At 31.9% G+C, this 20,437-nt stretch overlaps 2 protein-coding genes across 7 annotated transcripts in view; one reads left to right on the top strand and one right to left on the bottom strand.

The window, feature by feature from the left end:
• Nucleotides 1–7,619, bottom strand: part of LOC143076525 (serine/threonine-protein kinase 36-like) — an 81,088-nt gene extending 73,469 nt beyond the window's left edge. For all 6 annotated transcript variants that reach the window (XM_076252349.1, XM_076252350.1, XM_076252348.1 and 3 more), the window contains exon 1: nucleotides 7,498–7,619. The gene's annotated coding sequence lies outside the window, so the exon portion shown is untranslated. The remainder of the gene's footprint in view (nucleotides 1–7,497) is intronic.
• Nucleotides 7,620–7,762: 143 nt separating this feature from the next.
• LOC143076527 (GPN-loop GTPase 1-like) overlaps nucleotides 7,763–20,437 on the top strand; it is a 44,608-nt gene continuing 31,933 nt past the window's right edge. The window contains exons 1-3 of the mRNA XM_076252351.1: nucleotides 7,763–7,927; nucleotides 15,175–15,268; nucleotides 17,739–17,778. Coding sequence (XP_076108466.1) covers nucleotides 7,799–7,927; nucleotides 15,175–15,268; nucleotides 17,739–17,778 — 263 coding nt within the window. The 5' untranslated portion in view covers nucleotides 7,763–7,798. The remainder of the gene's footprint in view (nucleotides 7,928–15,174; nucleotides 15,269–17,738; nucleotides 17,779–20,437) is intronic.

Below are 20,437 nucleotides of genomic sequence, written 5' to 3' on the forward strand. Positions count from 1 at the left end.
GCCAATTTAAGGTTCATGTGGACCCTATGGCTAAAATGGCCGTATTTTCACCTCAAAATTTACTCTGAGTACAGGCAAACCTGTGCATCTGGAAAAGTTTTAAGGCATAGCATGCCCTAGATAAATAGAATTCAAATGCAATGTATGATTTAGAAAATTCATAACTTAACTGGATTTTGCCGTACACTTTTTTTCGTCCCTGCAGAAGATGATAAAATTAACAAACAGTTGAGTTTACCTTGATATGGTCCACTCAGGTACACAGTTTAAATATCCAATTATTGTCAAGTATCTATTGTCCATCTCATGTCCATGTCAAGCAATACAGCTCACTTCAATTATTACCTGTGGGGAAGTTCTCAAACCTGTTTCCCAACTTAGTTTATTTTGGCACCTTCTGGAGGAATGAAAAAAAGTGCACGGCAAAATCCTGGTAAGTTTTTATTTTTCTTAAACATAAAAAATATTTGAAATTTATTTATCTAGGGCATGCCATGCCTGAAATATTTTACAGATGCGCAGATTTGTCTGTACTCAGAGTAAATTTTGAGGTGAAAATACGGCCATTTTAGCCTTAGGGTCCACATGAACCTTAACCAGGTGCCGACTTGACTTGTACGTTTCAATTCCTCTGCGATCGTTTGCGGTATTTTCTTGAGAAAACATATTTTCCATCATCAAAGAGAAGAAGAAACTGCTTTAAAATGATTCTGGAACGCTTCATGATTGTTAAAATAAGTTTAATTCACTCAAAAACAATTTTAAAACTTGCGATTAAACAGGAAGTTTCCAAAGCACGTGTAAAAGAAGAAATTAACCGGTGAGCGTGGAAATCCGTATATGACAGATATCCCTATAGTACGACTTTGAAAGTAAAACAGTTCAATCCTTTTGTAAAACAATCTTTAATATACCTATCACATTAATGTTTGAAGGGTCTTAAGCTTATTCAAACCATATAAGTCGGTATGAAACACCAAAACGGAATGAACAATAACCGATTACGTTTTGTAGTTTACAAATTTTAAAACTGGTTCCCGTCAAACTACAACACTTTGTTCGAGTGTAGTGGAATACAAGCAAAAACCAGTGTAAACTGGGTCCTGGCTGAATTAATACTACACAATGAAGCATTATGATAACACAAGCAGATTCCAGTTTGTATGGAAAATAGGAAATACGAAACCAAGCGCGGTAGGCAGAGAAATGTAATGAAGTTCAGGTCGGCAGTTATGGAACAATGACTGCGTCATTTTCCAAAAAAAATAAATAAAAAAAAATGACCACTACAATAATTATGTTGGTACGCAAAATGAATTTTTAATTGATGACTACTTATCATATATATACTTAATGGGACATTTTTAGTGTTCAGATACATTAACTTTCATTTTAGTGGGTAATTACTCATCAATTGAGGTGCCCCTTAATTGGAGAAAGATTCTAAAAACATAACTTTACAGAAAGAATGAAAACTGCAGTTGCTCTCCCCAATCTCATAAGGAAAAAGCAACATTTTAATTTTTTTTTTTTTTTTTAACCATTTCAATAATTATGTTGGTATACAAATTTTTTTTATATAAAAGACTACTTATCATATACTAAATGTCACATTTTAAGTGTTCAGAAACATTTACTTTGATTTTAGTGTATAATTACTCATCAATTGAGGTGCTCCTGAATTGGAGGAAGATTCTAAAAACAGAACTTTACAGAAACAATGAAAACTGCCGTTTCTCTCCCCTATCTCATGTATTCCCATTGACATTGTTTACCGCGAAAGTTGACCTACAAATTATCTGATTATAGCCTCAGATTAAAGCATTGCATGTTGGTGTGTGAATCATCTACACTACAGCAAACATCATTAGGTTTACATTTAACAAATACGGATTTTAAATTAGCATACAAATACTGTGAATGATTTTTATAATGAATAAAGGATATCCCTGTGTACATGTAGGTCTGCATTCCAACAATGACGTCACTAGGTTAGATATATTTAGAATATTTGGTAATACTGATTTTTCCGGACTGTAAAAGAAACGTATATAGTGTAAGGGAAAGCTCAGTATACGATAATTTCACGAGATACGGAAGGGAAATGTGTAAAAAATGTATTTAAAGTCAATCGGTAATCCTTGTCATCAATTTCAGTATGACATTTTGAGGGGGTTTCCAAACTATCAAAACAAAATGATTGACGTGAGGGAATGATACTATGGCCAACCCCATTAGGGAATTGACGGCTTGAAGCCGTCTTTCCCCAAAAATCATCCCTTTTATCATAAATTTTAGTATTCAGCTTTCCATTAGTGATATAGATATCAAGATCGAGAAAAGGGCAGTGGTCATTGTTAGTATTAGCTTTATTTAAAGTAAGTTCAACAGGATAAATTTCATTAATATACATACTGAAGTCGTCATTATTGAGAGCCAAAATATCATCCAAATATCTAAAAGTATTATTAAATTTGTTTATCAGATGTTGTTTCGATGGGTCTTTGCTTATTTTTGTCATAAATTGTAACTCATAACAATACATGCAGGTCTGACCTTGAAATTGGGGTAAAAACTCTAATTTGACATTTAATCAACTTCATCAAAAACTACATTGTACCTTAATCAAAACCTTAACCTAAAGCGGGACAGACATATGAACAGACGCACATACTACGAAACATAATGCCCCTCTACTTCATGTACTTTAGAAGTTGGGACATGAAAAAAGAAGGGTGTTTATAGTTGATATAATGAAGACATACTTCCATGTCTTACAAAATGGTTTATTTACTTCAATAAAGTAATATATATGTTCCTTATTACAATTTTATCAAGTGTAATTTTTTACTTGTTACTTTGTACACACGCAATGCAGACAAAAAATACTTGTATCACTAGTGTTTAAATGAATAAGTCAGACGAGTAAAGCACAGCATTTCCACACCCTGGTTTTTATTTATATAATAGACTGCAACTAAAAATAAACATGAACATGATGAATATTCAACTTAAATAAATTTGGTCATGAGATTGTGTGAAATGTGCATAATGTGTGATAGTAATTATTACGGTTGAAAAATAAAATTTGACCTAAATCCCAATTAAAAGTTTAGGACATAATAGTTTCAGTTTAGGACATGACTGGCAAATATGACCGTTTCCGGACCCTTGTGTGATACCCTGAAATTTATCAAGGTTGACAGATAATAAAGTTTTGAACTCACATGTTATGGTATACAAGTGTCTCAAATAAATTGCTGAAGACAATAGCAACTGAAAGCGAGTATGGTGAACAACTGAGCTACTATATTTCTCTTTTGACTTCCAGCAAAGTGACCAATACAGTACGCCAAGAGAGTATGTAATCGCGAACTCTAATCACCGATTTCCGAGTGTAGCGGTGTGACACCGCGAATCACGGATTATACTACCAATTTCCTCCAAAGATTCTCTCCCAACACCGCGTGGCTGTTTATTGGTTTATTGCCCATCGGATGTACTGAAAATTAATGACGCGTGACAACATCATCGGATTAGCCAGATTTATTACCTTTGTACATTTAATCGATCTTGATTGCACCTGTGTGCTTTAAAATACGTTATTTAAATGTCCTTTCATTGTCAGATAAAAGTGTGACATTTTTATTTAAAATAAGATAATTATTCTTGTATGTATATGCCCATGTCATTGTCATATGACATACAACGTACAAACGTATAAAAATACGAATAAAACACTTATTTTGTATTTTCATTATAGTCATAATTTTTGTTTTTTCAACAAAGACGATTTTACCACAATTAGAACCTTTTATGACCTACTCAGTGAACAATATTCGGTTCATTAATAGTTCAATATTATATAATTAATATCAACTGGCTTAAAACAAAATGATGTTTTTTACGGTAATATGTCCAATCTAAATTAAACCCAAGAGTTAATTTATCGGATCAACAAGTGAACTCTGTTACTTTCAATTTATTTTGAAATGTAAAATATTATGTTTCGTTACCTCGGTAGATTACCGACTTGAAATATTTGAATTTAAAAAAGAAACTGTAAAGTGACAAATAATTTTGTATGCAATGTGGCAGCCCTATATTCATAAATACTGAGATACATTCGCCGCCCAGACACAACACAATAATCACAACCTTTAAATATTTAATTATATGGAGAAAAAAAATCATGTGTTTTTTATCCGTTATGATCTGTTATTGATTTTTAATTATTTAAAATAAAATTGGATTGGCGCAATCCGTATTTTACTGCTCGTTAAAAGTCCTCAGCGAAATATAAAAAGAAGTATTTCAACAATTATAAAATAGAATATTTAAATGAAATTATATCGTGTTCTACAAGAAAGAAACATGTAAAAAAAAATGTGGATCAGATTTTTACGATCGGCAAATTTTCACAGAGGATCTCTACCAACGTCCATCAGGAACTGAACGACATGCATCCTGTTTTCATCTACCATTAATATATAGTGTTGACTATGGACGTATAAATAATGTCCGGTTTTATGTCCTCTGTTGACTGAGAAACGTAAAAATAAAAGGCTGATGTTGGTTAATTCCGAAAAGGAATACAATTTAGAATCCGGTTAATCAATTGTAAAAGTACCTTCTAGAGCCTCAATCTTAACGCACACAAATTTATGTCAATCATTACAAAGCAAGTTTAGACCTTGAATGAATTTTCCCACGGTTATCCAGAAAGGTCACCTGAGTTTACTGTTACATGATACTATTTCCCGCCAAATAAAAATCTCGTGGACAAAATTGATGTCACTATTTTTAGCATTCAATATTGTGAGCAAAGTCAAGTTCAAGTTCAACTACGCACTGTTGATCACTGAGATGCGTATGGTCTGCCCACGGCAATTAATTGCTTTAAAAATATTTAAAGATCACTGTTCTAAATACAACACAAAAGTTTACATTCATTGTGCGTAAATGAATATTATGCAACGACGAGTTGATGCAGCTATAGAAGTATTCCTGTTGTAGCCGAAATGTATTATTTATCCTAAAGTAATGCTAACAAATCGTGAAGAGAAAATGCCGTGGACTTATTAAGCATAAGGAATGGTGACAAGTATTTTCTTTTTTTCTTGCATATACAAGTTTTAAGAAACGTAATTTTCTTTCTTTCTCACATTTTATACCTTCAGCGTTAATTTCCGTTTATTTTCAAGCAACTATGTCTCTTTTTCGTAAGTTATATAAATTACCGATAAAAAAAAACCGAGGTCATAATCAAGTATAGATTTTTTTTTATAAAACTTTAATGCAATTGAAAGCATTAACAACAACCTTTTGCTTTTTAAAACTTTTATTTTGTAATCGTAAAATGGAAATGGCGTAGACTTATTAGCATAACAGATAGTGAATAATATTTTCTTTTTTACTTGTATAAAAAACTTTGAGACGCGTCACTTTTCTTTAAACTACCCTAATTCTCCGTTTATTGTTACACAATTATATCTCTTTTAGTAAATTAAATATTTATTTACTGATAAAAAACGGAAGTCAAAATCAAATATAGCTGTTTTTAAAAATTGATTTAAATGTACAGAGTAATTAAAAGAATTAACAATGTTCAACGTTTTGATTTTTATTTTAATCTTTCATTTGTTTCAAGCAATCGGATATAAACTGATAATCAATAGACAGGAAATACAATTGTTTAATTACATTAGAAATCTCGCATACCTTGACTCGCGTGCCGGCATAGATCAGAAGGATTAGGGCAATTAATTACCTGGTGTGACACCGCATCACTCCAGACTGGGAGAGATGTCGCTAATACAATAAACAAAAGGTAACGGATTTACGCGGAAGTCGGAGGGAATACTCCCAAATTTCTCCGAGAATTTAGGGAGTGATGTCGGAGTTTCCTGGTGTCACACCAGGAAAAAACTCGGTGTATGGAGTTTGGGATGGCTTTCGCGAAAATTGTACTGTATGAAAGCAAATTTATTGCCCCAGTCGCCTGCTAGCGCGAGCCTTGATTCAAGACATCCATGCCTGCATGCATAAGATAATTTGGAAAAACTAAAAGTAGAACTAAAACAGAATGCCAAGATACCAAACTCATAAGTCGAAACATGATGGCAAAAAAAAAAAAAGAGAACAACTTGCACCAATGTAACCGGAGAGCATGATTTTACTTGTCAAATAGTTGCATGTCTCCACTGGAACACGAACCTCTGTGTTTCAAGGCATCTCATTAACCGACTGAGCTAAAGAAATATTTCCTGTCACAATACTAAAGTTCATGACTGATATGATGATGAGTGACAGTGTCTTCCCAATCACTGTCTGTTAGGCCGAGTTCATTTGAAACTCTGGAGTTAACTTTACTTACTCGGGTTTCAACAAAACGATTTTACTTGAAACACTCGAGTCGAATCTGGGTCCGTTCGCGCCCATTCACGTTCGCACCCACTCATGTTTGCCCCCTTTCACTTTCGCACCCATAGTCGTGTTGACATCCTACATGTTCGCGCCCAATTTTAATTGGTTTTGTGTTTAATAACTCTGTTATCAAGTTTTGGCAAGTGTATTCTTATAAGTATAATTGTTGTCATTGTCCATGTTGTCTCAAAATAAAGTGAGACAGCATTTTTTTTTTTGTGTTGAATAAATCTTAATCATGTTTCGGAAAGTGTATTGGTTAAAAAAAAATAATAATCCTTTCTAAATAAAGTCATGAGTGGGATTCTGTCAAAGTTTTATTTTGTGTTGAAGAACTCTTAATCATGTTTTGGTTAGTGTATGGATAAACTTTGTTTCACTGACTTGTTTCAAAATAAAGTGAGATTCTGACTACGTTTTTTTTTTTGTGTGTTGAATAAATTTTATCATGTTTTGGTTATAATTCGTGTATTGCTATATTTTATTGTTTCATTGTTACAGATCAAAGGGACCAAGCTGTTAAAAACAATTATCTTTTGTGTTTTTCATTTAAAATCTTCAATGTTTTACTCTTATTTACCAAGCTATAAATACATTCAGTATTTACACCAAAGCAATTTAAAACAACAATCATGATTTTCCAATTATTCAACTGGAATTTGAATTAAAATTGGACGCGAACGTGTAGAGTGCGAACAGACCTTAAGTGCGAACGTGCGAGGTGTGAACGTGTAGGGTGCGAAAGTGTATTGGGCGCGAATGGACCTGATACCACTTGAGTCAACCCCTCGTACCCTGGTTCCAACCCTCACCGAGCCAGGGTTAAACTTGAGAAACTCTTGAATGAAACCAATGAGAATATCTTATTTTTTATCAGAGTTACTTAGAGTTGTTCCGAATATCAACTTTTGTGCGTTCACGTGATAATCTATTAACTCTGAAGTCGATTAATTTTGTAGAGTTTCTAGTGAACTCGGCCTTAGTGTTAGAGCCAGTGAAGCCCTCGTTTTCTTAGAAACAACAATGTATCCAGTGTCTGGGGTGAATGTTTATGCATGATCGACAAATTACCTGCCAGGTTAAGAGTTAATTTGTTGTTTTGTCGATTTTTTTTAGATTGTTTACATCGTTGCTGCTTGTTTCAAGTTCCCCTCTTCCGGAATTCCAGCGCTTGCGTACCTTTGTATCATCTATTTTCGTATTAAAAAAATAAAAAATAAGATAAGTTGTAATAGTAATGAGAACAAAAAAACAATCCTTATTTTAAATCTATAATAATCAGTTTATAATATGATACTGTTATTTTCAACAGATATTTACAATAACATACGAAAATATTGCTTCAACTAATTTGCTACTTATTTTCTGAAAAATGGCATGTTGTGAAAACGTTGATGATAAAATTCCATCAGAAGCACGAACAGAAGCACATACAATTAAAAAACCTACTTGCATTATAGTTCTTGGGATGGCAGGATCTGGAAAAACAACATTTGTTCAGGTGACAGTCGTCGTCGGCTAAATAATTTCACTTATTTTGCCTTGTTTACACATTTTTAAAACCACTGCAAAGCCAAAGCCATTAAAAATATACAATACAAAAATGTTATATCAATCTTAATTGCAAATCTTTATATAAAGAATTAACTATAGTACCTTTTTTTTTTTATTAAAAAATAAACTGCATGTACAAAGGGGTCTCATCATGCTCATTGGGGGGTTCTGATCCTGGATCCTGCTTACTGTTTTGTCTGATTCCCATATCCCGCTAACACTATGTACGTAAGCAATTCTCTTTTTTTTTGTAATTTCACGTGTCCCGCTAGACTCCATTTCCAGTTTTCATGGCACAATAAATTGAATTAAAGCTTATCAAGCAAATGACAATTACTGCATGTACATAGTTGTTTTTTCAATGTAAATCGGGTCTTTTTACCAATAAAAAAATCGAGTTTGTGGGAAAAATATCCCAAAAATGTTATAAACACTTATTGAAGTGATTAAATTTTAACTTCTCAAATTACTTGTTTCAGTGATTTTGAAAAGTCTGTGCGAAAATTTAAAATATTTCACAGGCAAAATCACTCAAAGAAGTGATTTTGAAATCATTTTGTTTAAGCGAAGTACCACCCCTGACTGATATACAAATACTTTTGAACATGTTGAATTATTTTTTTCTTTTTTAATACACCTAATGATGGCTAATCGCTAATCCCAGCTGAACAGGCCGCTTGAACTTTTGATGCATACAGCAATCACTTTTCCATTGTGGCGTCAGATATTTTGTTGTATGACGTCAAAATTTTACGAGAACCTGTGTGATATCCAGTAATGGCGGACAGATAGCAATAAGGTGTATTAAAAAATATACTACATGTACATTATCTGTGAACAGTCAGGGGACTTACTTAAATGAGTGATTTTCTAAATCACTGATTCAAGTAACATTATTTCCACAAAGGTTGAAAGTAAGAGTTGTCTTTCTTTAATAATCACCTATTTAAGTAGTACAAATTAATCACTAGAAGAAGTGATTTAATTTTATTGAAGCTTTAAATATAGAATACCAATGATCAAGGGACTAATTATGTTTCTAAAATTATCAGAACCAACATCTGTGTTTATAGGATGACTAGGTCATTTCAGGTGATGACCTTGTACTGAATCTAGGATAATGACATAAAAATCACTTGTTTAAGTATCATACCTCAATTTCCTTCCCAAAAATCACTTCTTTAAGTATCATTATTTTAATAACCCCCACTAATTTCAACACCCCCGAACAGTGAAATTTTTATCGCAAACAGTAAAATTTTATTACATAATCTGAAAGATGAAATCTTGAACTTCACAGGAAAAATACTTCACTGCTGAGAAAAATCTGTTAACAAAGTATCAGTTCATTATGTAAAGCCAATATTATAGCATTTTTTCAATTAAAATAGAATTTGCAGCTAAATGATATAATTAAAATTTAAAGGCATAAACCTTGCTACTTAAAAGAAGCAAAAAGGTATTTTTTTTCAATTTTACTAATGAAAAGATATTATTTAAACCTATGTGTTTAAAATTTTGGTAAAACTACAAAATCCCAATTTGTGACAAAACTTTGAATTTGCTACTTACATGACTTAAATAAGTGATTTAAAAATCACTTATTTAAGTAAGTTCCCTGACTGGTGAACAATGGTGAAAGGGGACGAAGTCTGTATGATTTTTTTTTCAATTCAAACATATTTAATCTTCAAAATCTGTTAAAAAAGAAACGGAAATACCATGACGTTTCCGATTTTGCTTCTGTTGTTAGGGATTTTAGTTGTGACATTATTTAAGTTATGACATCATACTCAATTTAAACAAAGAAAGATATCATCAGGTAATGTTTTTTCATATCAAAGAATTATTAAAATAATTACACCTTACATGTATGTAAGAATCCTGGGTTTTGATTGGTTGATAGCCAGTGTATTTTTCACAAATTTACTGCTATAAAATGCATATCGTTCATTTTTAACGTTGCCGGGGTATATGCAAAAAGGATATGCCTTTTTTACCCTCTCTGCCGTGGTATTTGCCAAAAAATACTCTATCCGACTGGAAGCCTGTAACGTCACGATCATCAATGCGTTTTAGACATTCAGTGTAATTAAACAGATATAGCATGTTCTTGAGGGGTATTTGCGAAAAAAAATTTTTGTAAAAAAGAAGAAGAAATTTGATTTCTGCGCAGATGCAGGAATAAAAAAAAAAGTGACAAAAAAAGTTAACGATGTTGAGTTCATTAGTCATGTTAGTACAATAAAAATTTCAGGAAATTTTCCTGATTTAAAAAAAAAAAAAATTATTGATTTTTCTCCTGTCATGACTGTCATGACTGTAATACATTTAATAGGGGACTTCATCCCCTTAATATGAGGCAGACATTACCTGTGATAGGGGACAAAGTCTGTATGAACATGATGAATTTATTTATTTTTTTAATTCAAACATGTTAAAAAAAAAGAAACAGAAATACCGATTTTGGTTCTGTTGTTAGGGATTTTAGTTGTGACGTTGTTTAAGTTAAGATGTCATATTCAATGTAAACAAAGAAACGCTGTCATCAGGTAAGGTTTTTTTCATAACAATCAATTTTTAAAAATGAATTAGTATTGAGTTCCTTTCTATATATTTTAGTAGACTGATAAATATATTTTTTATTCAAAGTCTGATGCAAACAAGACGGAAAAGGAAGTAGATTTCTGTGCAGATGCAGGGATTTAAAAAAAGTCTGAAAAAAAAGTTAAATATTTTGAGTTCATTAGTAGAATGAAAAATTAAGGAAATTTTCCTGATTTTTTTTTTAAATTTTTTTTTCTACTGTAATAGGGGACTTCCTCCCCATACAAATGCTTTTGAAAATCTTGTCCATTATAAAAAAATGATGTTTGTGTTGAATTTTTTTATTACAACAGTACAGTACAGTTTAACACATGTAACAAACATGTTGCCAAACTCCACAAGCTGCAATTATTCACTGAGTTACACCAAGACACTCTGATATACCTTCCTTAATTTTAGTAGAAATTTGAGAGTATCCCCTCTGACTTGCTCTAAATCTGGCATGGTATCGTGCCATGCTTAATTGCTTTAGATAAAATGCCTAAACAAATAAGAGCAGATAACAGCAGAAAGCCACAATTGGTCTTCAAGCAGCGAGACAATCCAATAACTGGATATGGGCCTCAGCTGGACCCTCAATAAAAATGTGAACTAGTTCAGTGAAAATGGACGTCATACTAAACTCCAAAACATTTAAATGAACTAAAACATTGTAAAATATAGTTTTATCTTTGTCCGTCATTCTGTTATTCTGCTATATATATACTTTTTTGGAAAGATTAGAACTTGTTCTAAATCTTTACTTAGGCACCGGCCTCCCTAACAACAGGACAGGTTAGCTACTGTTACTAAATGTATTCACACTGAAATATAGTTCCCTATGGTTCTCATGTATGTGCACATAATACACATATAACTGAAAAAAACTGGGTACTATATAATTGGCGCAGTTCATTCAAGAGTGTATGTCATTAAGGTGTGTTGATGTGCAGGCTTTTTAAAAAACATTTTGATTAGGTAACTGGGTATTGATTCAACTAGTATGCTTGACAACTGTCATTATCACTAAACAATCAGAGACAAGGTGGACCTTTAATCACAATGCCCCACCTCCTAAACTGCCAATCAAATTGACCACATTACCTATCAACCTCAGTCTTACATAATTATAATTCTTAATACACAAGTATTTGACCTCATAATTGAATACACAAATGTGTATATTAGATGTTTGATATTTATAAGGATGATATATTTATTTATTGCCAATTACTTTTGATCTACATTACATAAAGTGATTCTGTAAATTATATCTGAAAGATAAATGATTAATGGATATAAACAAGATCTTAAAAAAAATGAAATATGAATATAAATATGAATAAATAAAAGGTATTCAAGTAAGGTCTATAATTTACTTGATAAATTTCCAATAATTATGATTGACATCTGTAATTAATCAACAATTAAATTAGTACACTTTTTTTTTTATCAGGAATTGGCTTGAAACAGTTTAAAAATTTTAAAATATTTAATTATAACAAACCATTGTTTATTAGTTTATTTCCCATCAATCATTATATCTATTTTAGTCATTCGAATTTTTATTAGAAGTGAATATATATTTTTGCAATCAAGAAAGAATCCACATTTCAATAAGATAAGTTTTTTAATTGGTTTACGTTGAAAAAGTACATTTTCAATGTCCTGTGTTGAAAAATACTTTAAAAATTGATCAAAAGGCACTCTAAAACTTTTAATCTTCAATGCCACATACACAGTGTAGATACTATTCTGTACGCTATCCGGAAGTCGCGATTTTCGAAGCGAGAACTTTTTGGATCACATTTTAAATTTGATGGGTATACTGAATTAAACGGTAAGTTGATCATCTGTACATTGCTTAATGATTTATTCAGCCGACATCGATATTCTCAAATGGTTTAGAATTAAATTCCGCACATTCATTATTCGTATCTTTGCCTTAATCAAGAGATTTTCAAGTGCATCACTAAGAAAAATCAGTCGGCGAACCTAAAAACAATCTTTTTACCCTCTTAGTGTACAAATTAACTTAAAAACCTGACTTAATTAACTAAATGAAGTATATTTCAAGTGGTGGTAAAAGTTTCAACCAGATCTTTAAAGCCAGAAATAAGAAAATTACACTTGTTTGAATTTCTCACTGTACGATCAGTCTTGCTTGTATATTTTAAAACTGTATGATCAGTCTTTATGTCACTGTATTCTAGTGGTGATTTCAAAGTTATTTACAGTACATTAGAAGGTGGCATTTTTCTAAATAACACAAATATATTTCAATACATTCACATCCTGAAAACTTATGAAACATGTTTTAGCTTGATAGGGTGTACTCGACTTTATTAACTACATTAAGTATAAGGATGTTTAAATGTTGCTAAAATAAGAGGAAGGTTTGATGTATACTAGTATATAAGTTTCAGAAATGTCCTCCATTATTCTTAAAATTGTACAAACACACAGATTTAGTTGTTATATAAAAATGCATGTATTTACACATATTCGAGGCCGTACTGTAGCCTATAATTGATCACAGTTCCTTCACTTTGTTTAAGATGTAGAGCTGTCTCTTTGACACTCAATTGTACACCACTTTGTCAAGCGGGGGTTATAGTGATAAAGAAATCCGTCTTTCCGTTCGTCCGTTGGACCGGTACAATATGTTTCGCCGGTTTTGTAAGCGCATCTCCTCATAAACCACTTAAGTTAATATACATTGGGGGTTTCGGCCATTTTTAAATGGAGAGGGGTCCAATCCAGGAGAAAAGGGGATTCCAAATATATATGTTCCCATACAAATGCATTGATAGTTAAAAAAGGGTTTCAAACTGTCGGATCCCCTTTTTTTTAATCCTTCACTGATATAACTATTAACTAATCTTATTCGGTTTCCTTATCATAAATGATAATGGCTGTATTGTGCACCGTCTATTTCGAATTTTAGTAAAAATCTTTTTTATGGGGTTACTTTATATAAGATACGGACTTGAACATTACATTATATGGGGGCACCCATCAGGTATTTCCAACACCTCCTAAACCAATCATTAAAGTTTTCTGAAATTGCTCCATTTTTACTCGATTAATGCATTATGGACCTTCTATTTCTGTAAACTTACCAAAATTATATCACATGAATTATCCCCCTACGCAAAGCTGTCTTTATCCATTTTTTGTTATTTTTAAAGAGACAAGCTTGATTTATGTTATCATCAATTGGTCAACGGCGGACGGTGTAAATAATCTTTAAAAATGTAATAGCTATAAACAGATAACTGTAACGATACACTATTACAAAGTCCACAAGCGAATCATGTATTACTTTTTAGGTATTTGATTTTAAATAAGACTGATGGAACAAAAATACAATTATTTTGTCGTCTAAAAAATTCATCAGAAAATATATTTGTATTGTCTGATGAAAGTAATTACATGTTATAGTTCCCTAGATAGTTCATAATATCACATATACACGTATATATCTTCAAATTGCTGTTGTTTTTTCTTCAAAATCACGACTGGTCATACAGTAAAAAAATCTGCAATCGCTTCTAGAATACAGTCAGTTCTAGACTGATCGTACAGTAATTTATTTTTGGGATCCTCAACATGCTCAAGGAAAACATATTTTTTATGGGAAATACAAATATTCTACTTAAATACGAAAATAATATTGAAACAGTATATACTTAACTGTAAACTGATGCAAATATTTGCAATAAAAGATTATTTGCTTTGTACTACGAGAGTAAAATTGTCCATCTTTTTCACATTTTTCTACCAAGTTGATGTGATGCACACATATATTTTATATTCTAATGCATGTTTTTGTTACAGTTACTCATACTTATGATGCTATATATTCCTTGAAGATGTTCAAAGCACTTTGTAGATATAGGATTAAACAAATGATGAGAAAAGTAACGGTAGGCAGAACTGTCCTGTTAGCCAGTTGGAAATCATCGCTTCGAAAATCGCGACTTCCGGATAGCGTACAGAATAGTATCTACACTGTGACATAACCTCTGTTTCAACTTACAAAATGCCCAAAATTTTTCAATTTTTTTTGTTGACACTTTAAAGTTTTAAGCTGTTGGTCCAGATTTATGTCTTACAAGGATAGTTGGTAACATTTACTAGAAGAATTTTTGCATTTTTTTGTTTTTTTTTAAACATGTTCAGAACCGGCAACATAATTTTGATAAGATATAAACTGCAGTTTAAATAAAATTGTGCAAATTAAGAGACCCGTATTATTTAATTTGAGCTCATTTTATCCTCATACTGGAAAAGCAAGTTTCCTTCTAAAGACCTGCTGTAAATGCAATTTTCAGCAATAGTGCTTTATAAATGTTCATTTTCCCCCACCATACCTTAATATGAAATAATTCAAACTACTCTTCTAATCTTTCCATGAGTGATTTCCATCACTTTGATTCTAAACACCTTCAGAATTTGAGCTGATTTTATATATCATGTTTGTGTCCACATGTGTTGTTGAAATTGCAGATTTTTCAATTTTTGAGACAGGCCATTTGTGTCTTTATGACACATCTAGTTTTATTTATTATTTAATCAAACTGATTTCACCATTATATTTTACAGAGAATTACAGCTTGCCTTCATGCTAAAAAGAAGCCTCCTTATGTCATTAATTTAGATCCTGCAGTCCATGAAGTACCTTTTCCAGCAAATATTGGTATATAAATAAATGTGGTGTATTTACTGTCTTCTGATTGTATAAAATTTTTACTTTTATTTTCAATGTTGTCAATTTTTATGGCGACACGACCACTTTTACTCTCACTCTGACGTTGTGTATTCATACGCCAACTTGTTACTGTTAATACAAATAATATAAAATTAAGCCTTATTTTTGATAGAAATTTATTTATAATGAATGGCAATAATTTATTTTGAACCATAAAATTAATTTTTGACTCTTCACATTTTACATAATCCACTTCGCGGATTATTCAATGTGAAGAGTCAAAAATTAATTCTATGGTTCAATAAATTCAAAATAAATAATAGCCATTCATTAAGTGGACTTTATATGTGATATATTTTTGTAATTTTTAAATACATATAACATTATATTTCTGTGACATCTGTCCTGTTTCAAATTTTACAAATATAAAAATATCACAAGAATTTTTGAAATTAAAGTTTTTGGGTTTGGTCAGAGGAAAAATGTTATCATCCTAACATTTTTTATACGCCTGTCAAAATTTTGACGGGACGTATTATGGTATGCAAATGTCCGGTGTCCGTCCGTCCGTCTGTCTGTCCGGCGTAAACATGTTGCATCGTAACTTGAGAACAACTTATCTAAATTTCATGAAACTTGATATAGTTGTTTTTTATGATGGTCAAATGATCTGTATACTTTTTGGTGAAAATAAGATTTAAACTTTTTGAGTTACGGCACTTTGTAACTAAAACAAGGGTGTTTTTGTTTTTTTTCACATGTCGCACCGTATCTCAAAAACAATTCTTGATTATTGCTTAAAACTTTACACACTTTTTTGTTATATTAATCTAAAGATTTGTATACTTTTTGGTGATGATTCAAATTTCATTTTTGAGTTATTGAGTATTTTGTAAAAAAGGGGGAGGGGGTTTTTACATGTCGTGCCGTGCCGTATCTCAAAAACGATTTATGATTATTGCTTAAAACTTTACACACTTCTTTGTTATATTAATCTAAAGATCTGTATACTTTTTGGTCATGACTCAAAATTTTATTTTTGAGTTATTGAGTATTTTGTAAAAAAAGGGGAGGTTTTTTTTTTACATGTCGTGCTGTATCTCAAAAACAATTTATGATTATTGCTTGAAACTGTACACACTTCTTTGTTATATTAATCTAAAGATCTGTATACTTTTTGGTTTGATTCAAAATTTTATTTTAGTGATATTTGTAAAAAAAAAACAGGGTGGGGGGGTTTCACATGTCCCGCCGTGTCTCAAAAACAATAAATGGTTATTGCTTAAAACTTTCAGAAACTATTTATGATTATTGCATAAAACTTCCACACAAGACGGTAGGGGTATCATGCGCTCATGGCGCAGCTGTTTATTTGTAGATAACTTCAAATGGTTATTTTTTTCTAATAACTGAAAGAAGTTATAATAATTTGATCTCTCACACATCATCATTGGATCATGCATATGTCTCAAAGAAATTGTAAGATTTATTTTACACTTAAAAGATTTTTTGTGAAAAGGGCTACTGGCTACAAGGAACCCTATAGATCACAATGTGCCATGAAGACATGAAAATTGATGATCATAAAACATGAACATGATTACACACTAGATATATTGTCATGATTATAGTATAAAATAACAAAGTAACATAATATGAAATTAAAAAGATGTGGTATGATAGGCAACTCTCAACCTGAAGTCAAATGACGTACGAGTTAGCAACTATAGCAAAACCCATTAAGCATAGCAGCTATTGCTCATAGTTGAAGGCCGTACAGTGACCTATAGTTGTTAATTTCTGTGTCATTTTGGTCTCTTGTTGAGAGTAATGTCTCATTGGCAATCATACCACATCCTCTTTTTATATACCCGTCATAATTTTGGCGGGACTTATTATGTTATACAAATGTATGGTGTCTGTCTGTCCGTCCGGCGTAAACATGTCGCACTGTAACTTGAGAACGACTTATCCAAATTTCATGAAACTTATTACAGTTGTTTGTTATGATGGTCACATGATCTGTATACTTTTTGGTGAAAATAAGATTCAAACTTTTTGAGTTACGGCACTTTGTAACTAAAACAGGGGGGTGTTTTTTTCACATGTCGCACCGTATATCAAAAATCTGTATACTTTTTGGTTTTGATTCAAAATTTTATTTTAGTGATATTTAGTTTTTTTAAAGAAAAAAAAGATGGGGGGGGGGGGGGGGGTTCATATGTCCCTCTGTATCTCAAAAACAATATATGGTTATTGCTTAAAACTTTCTCAGAAACTATTTATGATCATGCGCTCATGGCGCAGCTGTTTATTTATATATACACTATTAAAGACCCTTTTTGACTTGTTGTCTCTTTACACACCAACTTTTTCATAATTAAACACTTTCTTTTGTACCCAATGATGGAGTGTAATTTCATTGATTGTGATGCTAAAACTGATAATTTCTTTTCAGATATCCGAGACACAGTTAATTACAAAGAAGTGATGAAACAGTATCCTTGGTTACAAGGGCATTGAAATATAGGTTGTTTCAGAGCATTGAAGTCATGTGACTAGTTTTATTCTATGTCTGGCTTGGTTCAACCCACCATTTTTTCTTAAAATATCCTGTACCAAGTCAGGAAAATGGCCATTGTTATATTATAGTACAATTCTCTGTGTGTTACATTTTTGTGTCGTAGTTATCCTCATATATTTGATGCGTTTCCCTCAGTTTTAGTTTGTAACCCGTATTTGTTTTTAGCTCACCTGACCTGAAAGGGCAAGTGAGCTTTTCTCATCACTTGGCGTCTATCGTCCGTAAACTTTTACAAAAATCTTCTCCTCTGAAACTACTGTGCCAAATTTTACCAAACTTGGCCACAATCATCCTTGGGGTATCAAGTTTAAAAAATGTGTCCGATGACTTGGCCATCAAACCAAGATGGTCACCATGGCTAAAAATAGAACACAGGGGTAAAATGTATATTTTGGCTTATATCTTTAAAACCAAAGCATTTAAAGCAAATCTGACTGGGGAAAATTGTTGATCAGGTCAAGATCTATCTCCCCTGAAATTTTCAGACTAATCGGACAACCTGTTGTTGGGTTGCTGCCCCTGAATTGGTAATTTTAAGAAAATTTTGTAGTTTTTGGTTATTATCTTGAATACTATTATAGATAGAGATAAACTGTAAACAGCAATAATGTTCAGCAAAATAAGACCTACAAAAAGTCAACATGACCAAAATTGTCAGTCAACCTCTTAAGGAGTTATTGCCCTTTATAGTCAATTTTAACAACTTTTTCGTCATTGTACAAAAATCTTCTTCTCTGAAACTATTGGGCCAAATTTAAACTAACTTGGCCACAATCAAAATTGTGGTATATAGTTTAGAAAATGTGTCCGAGGACCCCACCTACCAAACAAAATGGCCGACATGGCGGTAATTAGAACATAGTGGTAAAATGCAGTTTTTGCTTTATATCTTTGAAACTAAGACATTTAGGGCTAATCTTTCAAGATTTAAATGTCCGTCAGAATAAGATCTATCCCCTTACAAATTTTCAGATGAATCCTACAACCCGTTGTTGGGTTGCTGCCCTAAAATTGGTAATTTTAAGGAAATTTTGCAGTTTTTGGTTATTATCTTGAATATTATTATTGATAGAGACAAACTGTAAACAGCAATAATGTTCAGCAAAGTAAGATCTACAAAAAGATCAATCATGACCAAAATTGTCAGAGAACCCCAGAGTTATTGTCCTTTATAGTCAATATTGAACAACTTTTCGTCATTTTTGTAACTTGTACAAAAATCTTCTTTTCCAAAACTATGGGCCAAATTTAACCAAACTTGGCCACAATCATTACTAGGGTATCAATTTTAAAACAGTGTCTAATGACCCCGCCTACCAACCAAGATGGCCGACATCAGTAAATACAGTAACAGGTGAGCGACACAAGCTCTTGAGAGCCTCTTGTTTTCTCAATAGTTATCAAAAGTACCAGGATTATAATTTTATACGCCAGACGCGCGTTTCGTCTACATAAGACTCATCAGTGACGCTCAGATCGAACTAGTTAAAAAGCCAAATAAATACAAAGTTGAAGAGCATTGAGGATCCAAAATTCCAAAAAGTTGTGCCAAATACAGCTAAGGTAATCTACTCCTGGGGTAAGAAAATCCTTAGTTTTTCGAAAAATTCAAAGTTTTGTAAACAGAAAATTTATAAAAATGACCATATAATTGATATTCATGTCAACACCGAAACGATTTCTGAATTTCCAACAGCGGTATACTACTGTTGCCTATATTTGGTACGACTGCTGATAGGTGATCAGTTCTGGAAGGTACAAGTAACCTGTGCTTTGGTATATCAAGATTTGAAAAATACATTATTATGATAATGTCTGTAAATTTCCAGTTTATAGAATTAAAGAAATGTGGTAAATCTTAGATAATGAAGATTGCAGTTCCATCAGGCAAAGTTGATCTTATATGGTTTTGGTGGTTCTATTTAGACCTGTTGTTGTTTTATACAACCGTAAAAGATTTGCATTTGTATATTGTGATCATATTGTCGTGCAAAGACATGGTTTCCGAACTATAACTTTAGACAAGTGTATGGATCTCTATAAAATTTAACTAAATGTTCAATACTACAAAAGGAAGGTTGAGATTATTTTTTTGGGGGATAGTCTCAACAGTTTAGGAAATAGGGGCAAAAAAGGGGCCCAAAATGCATTTTTCTTGTTTCGGGACAATAAGTTTTGTATAAGCATTTAAGAGACTGTCCAAGTAAATATCAGGCAAATCCTATGATATGGGTGGCACAACATATTTTTTCTTCCCACATAATTTTTGGTTCCAATGCAATGTTTATATCATACAAAGGATATATATGTCAAAGATATTTTTTAATCATCAGAAAATGATTTCAAAGTTCACTAACAATGCAACAAAATTTTGTACAAAATGAAGAGTTATCTCCCCTTTTCAATGAATTTTCAGTGCTTTCTATGTATTTTTATTTCCCTTTATTTGTTGCAGTTAATAAAAAAAAAAAATTTAACTTTGAGAAAGAATGAATTTGTGATATGAAATAATGAAAAAAATTTGAAAACAAAATATGTCATGTGCCATCCACTGCCTGGTTTTTTCATGGACA

This window comes from Mytilus galloprovincialis, chromosome 5 (genome assembly GCF_965363235.1).
Source record: "Mytilus galloprovincialis chromosome 5, xbMytGall1.hap1.1, whole genome shotgun sequence".
Taxonomy (NCBI): domain Eukaryota; kingdom Metazoa; phylum Mollusca; class Bivalvia; order Mytilida; family Mytilidae; genus Mytilus; species Mytilus galloprovincialis.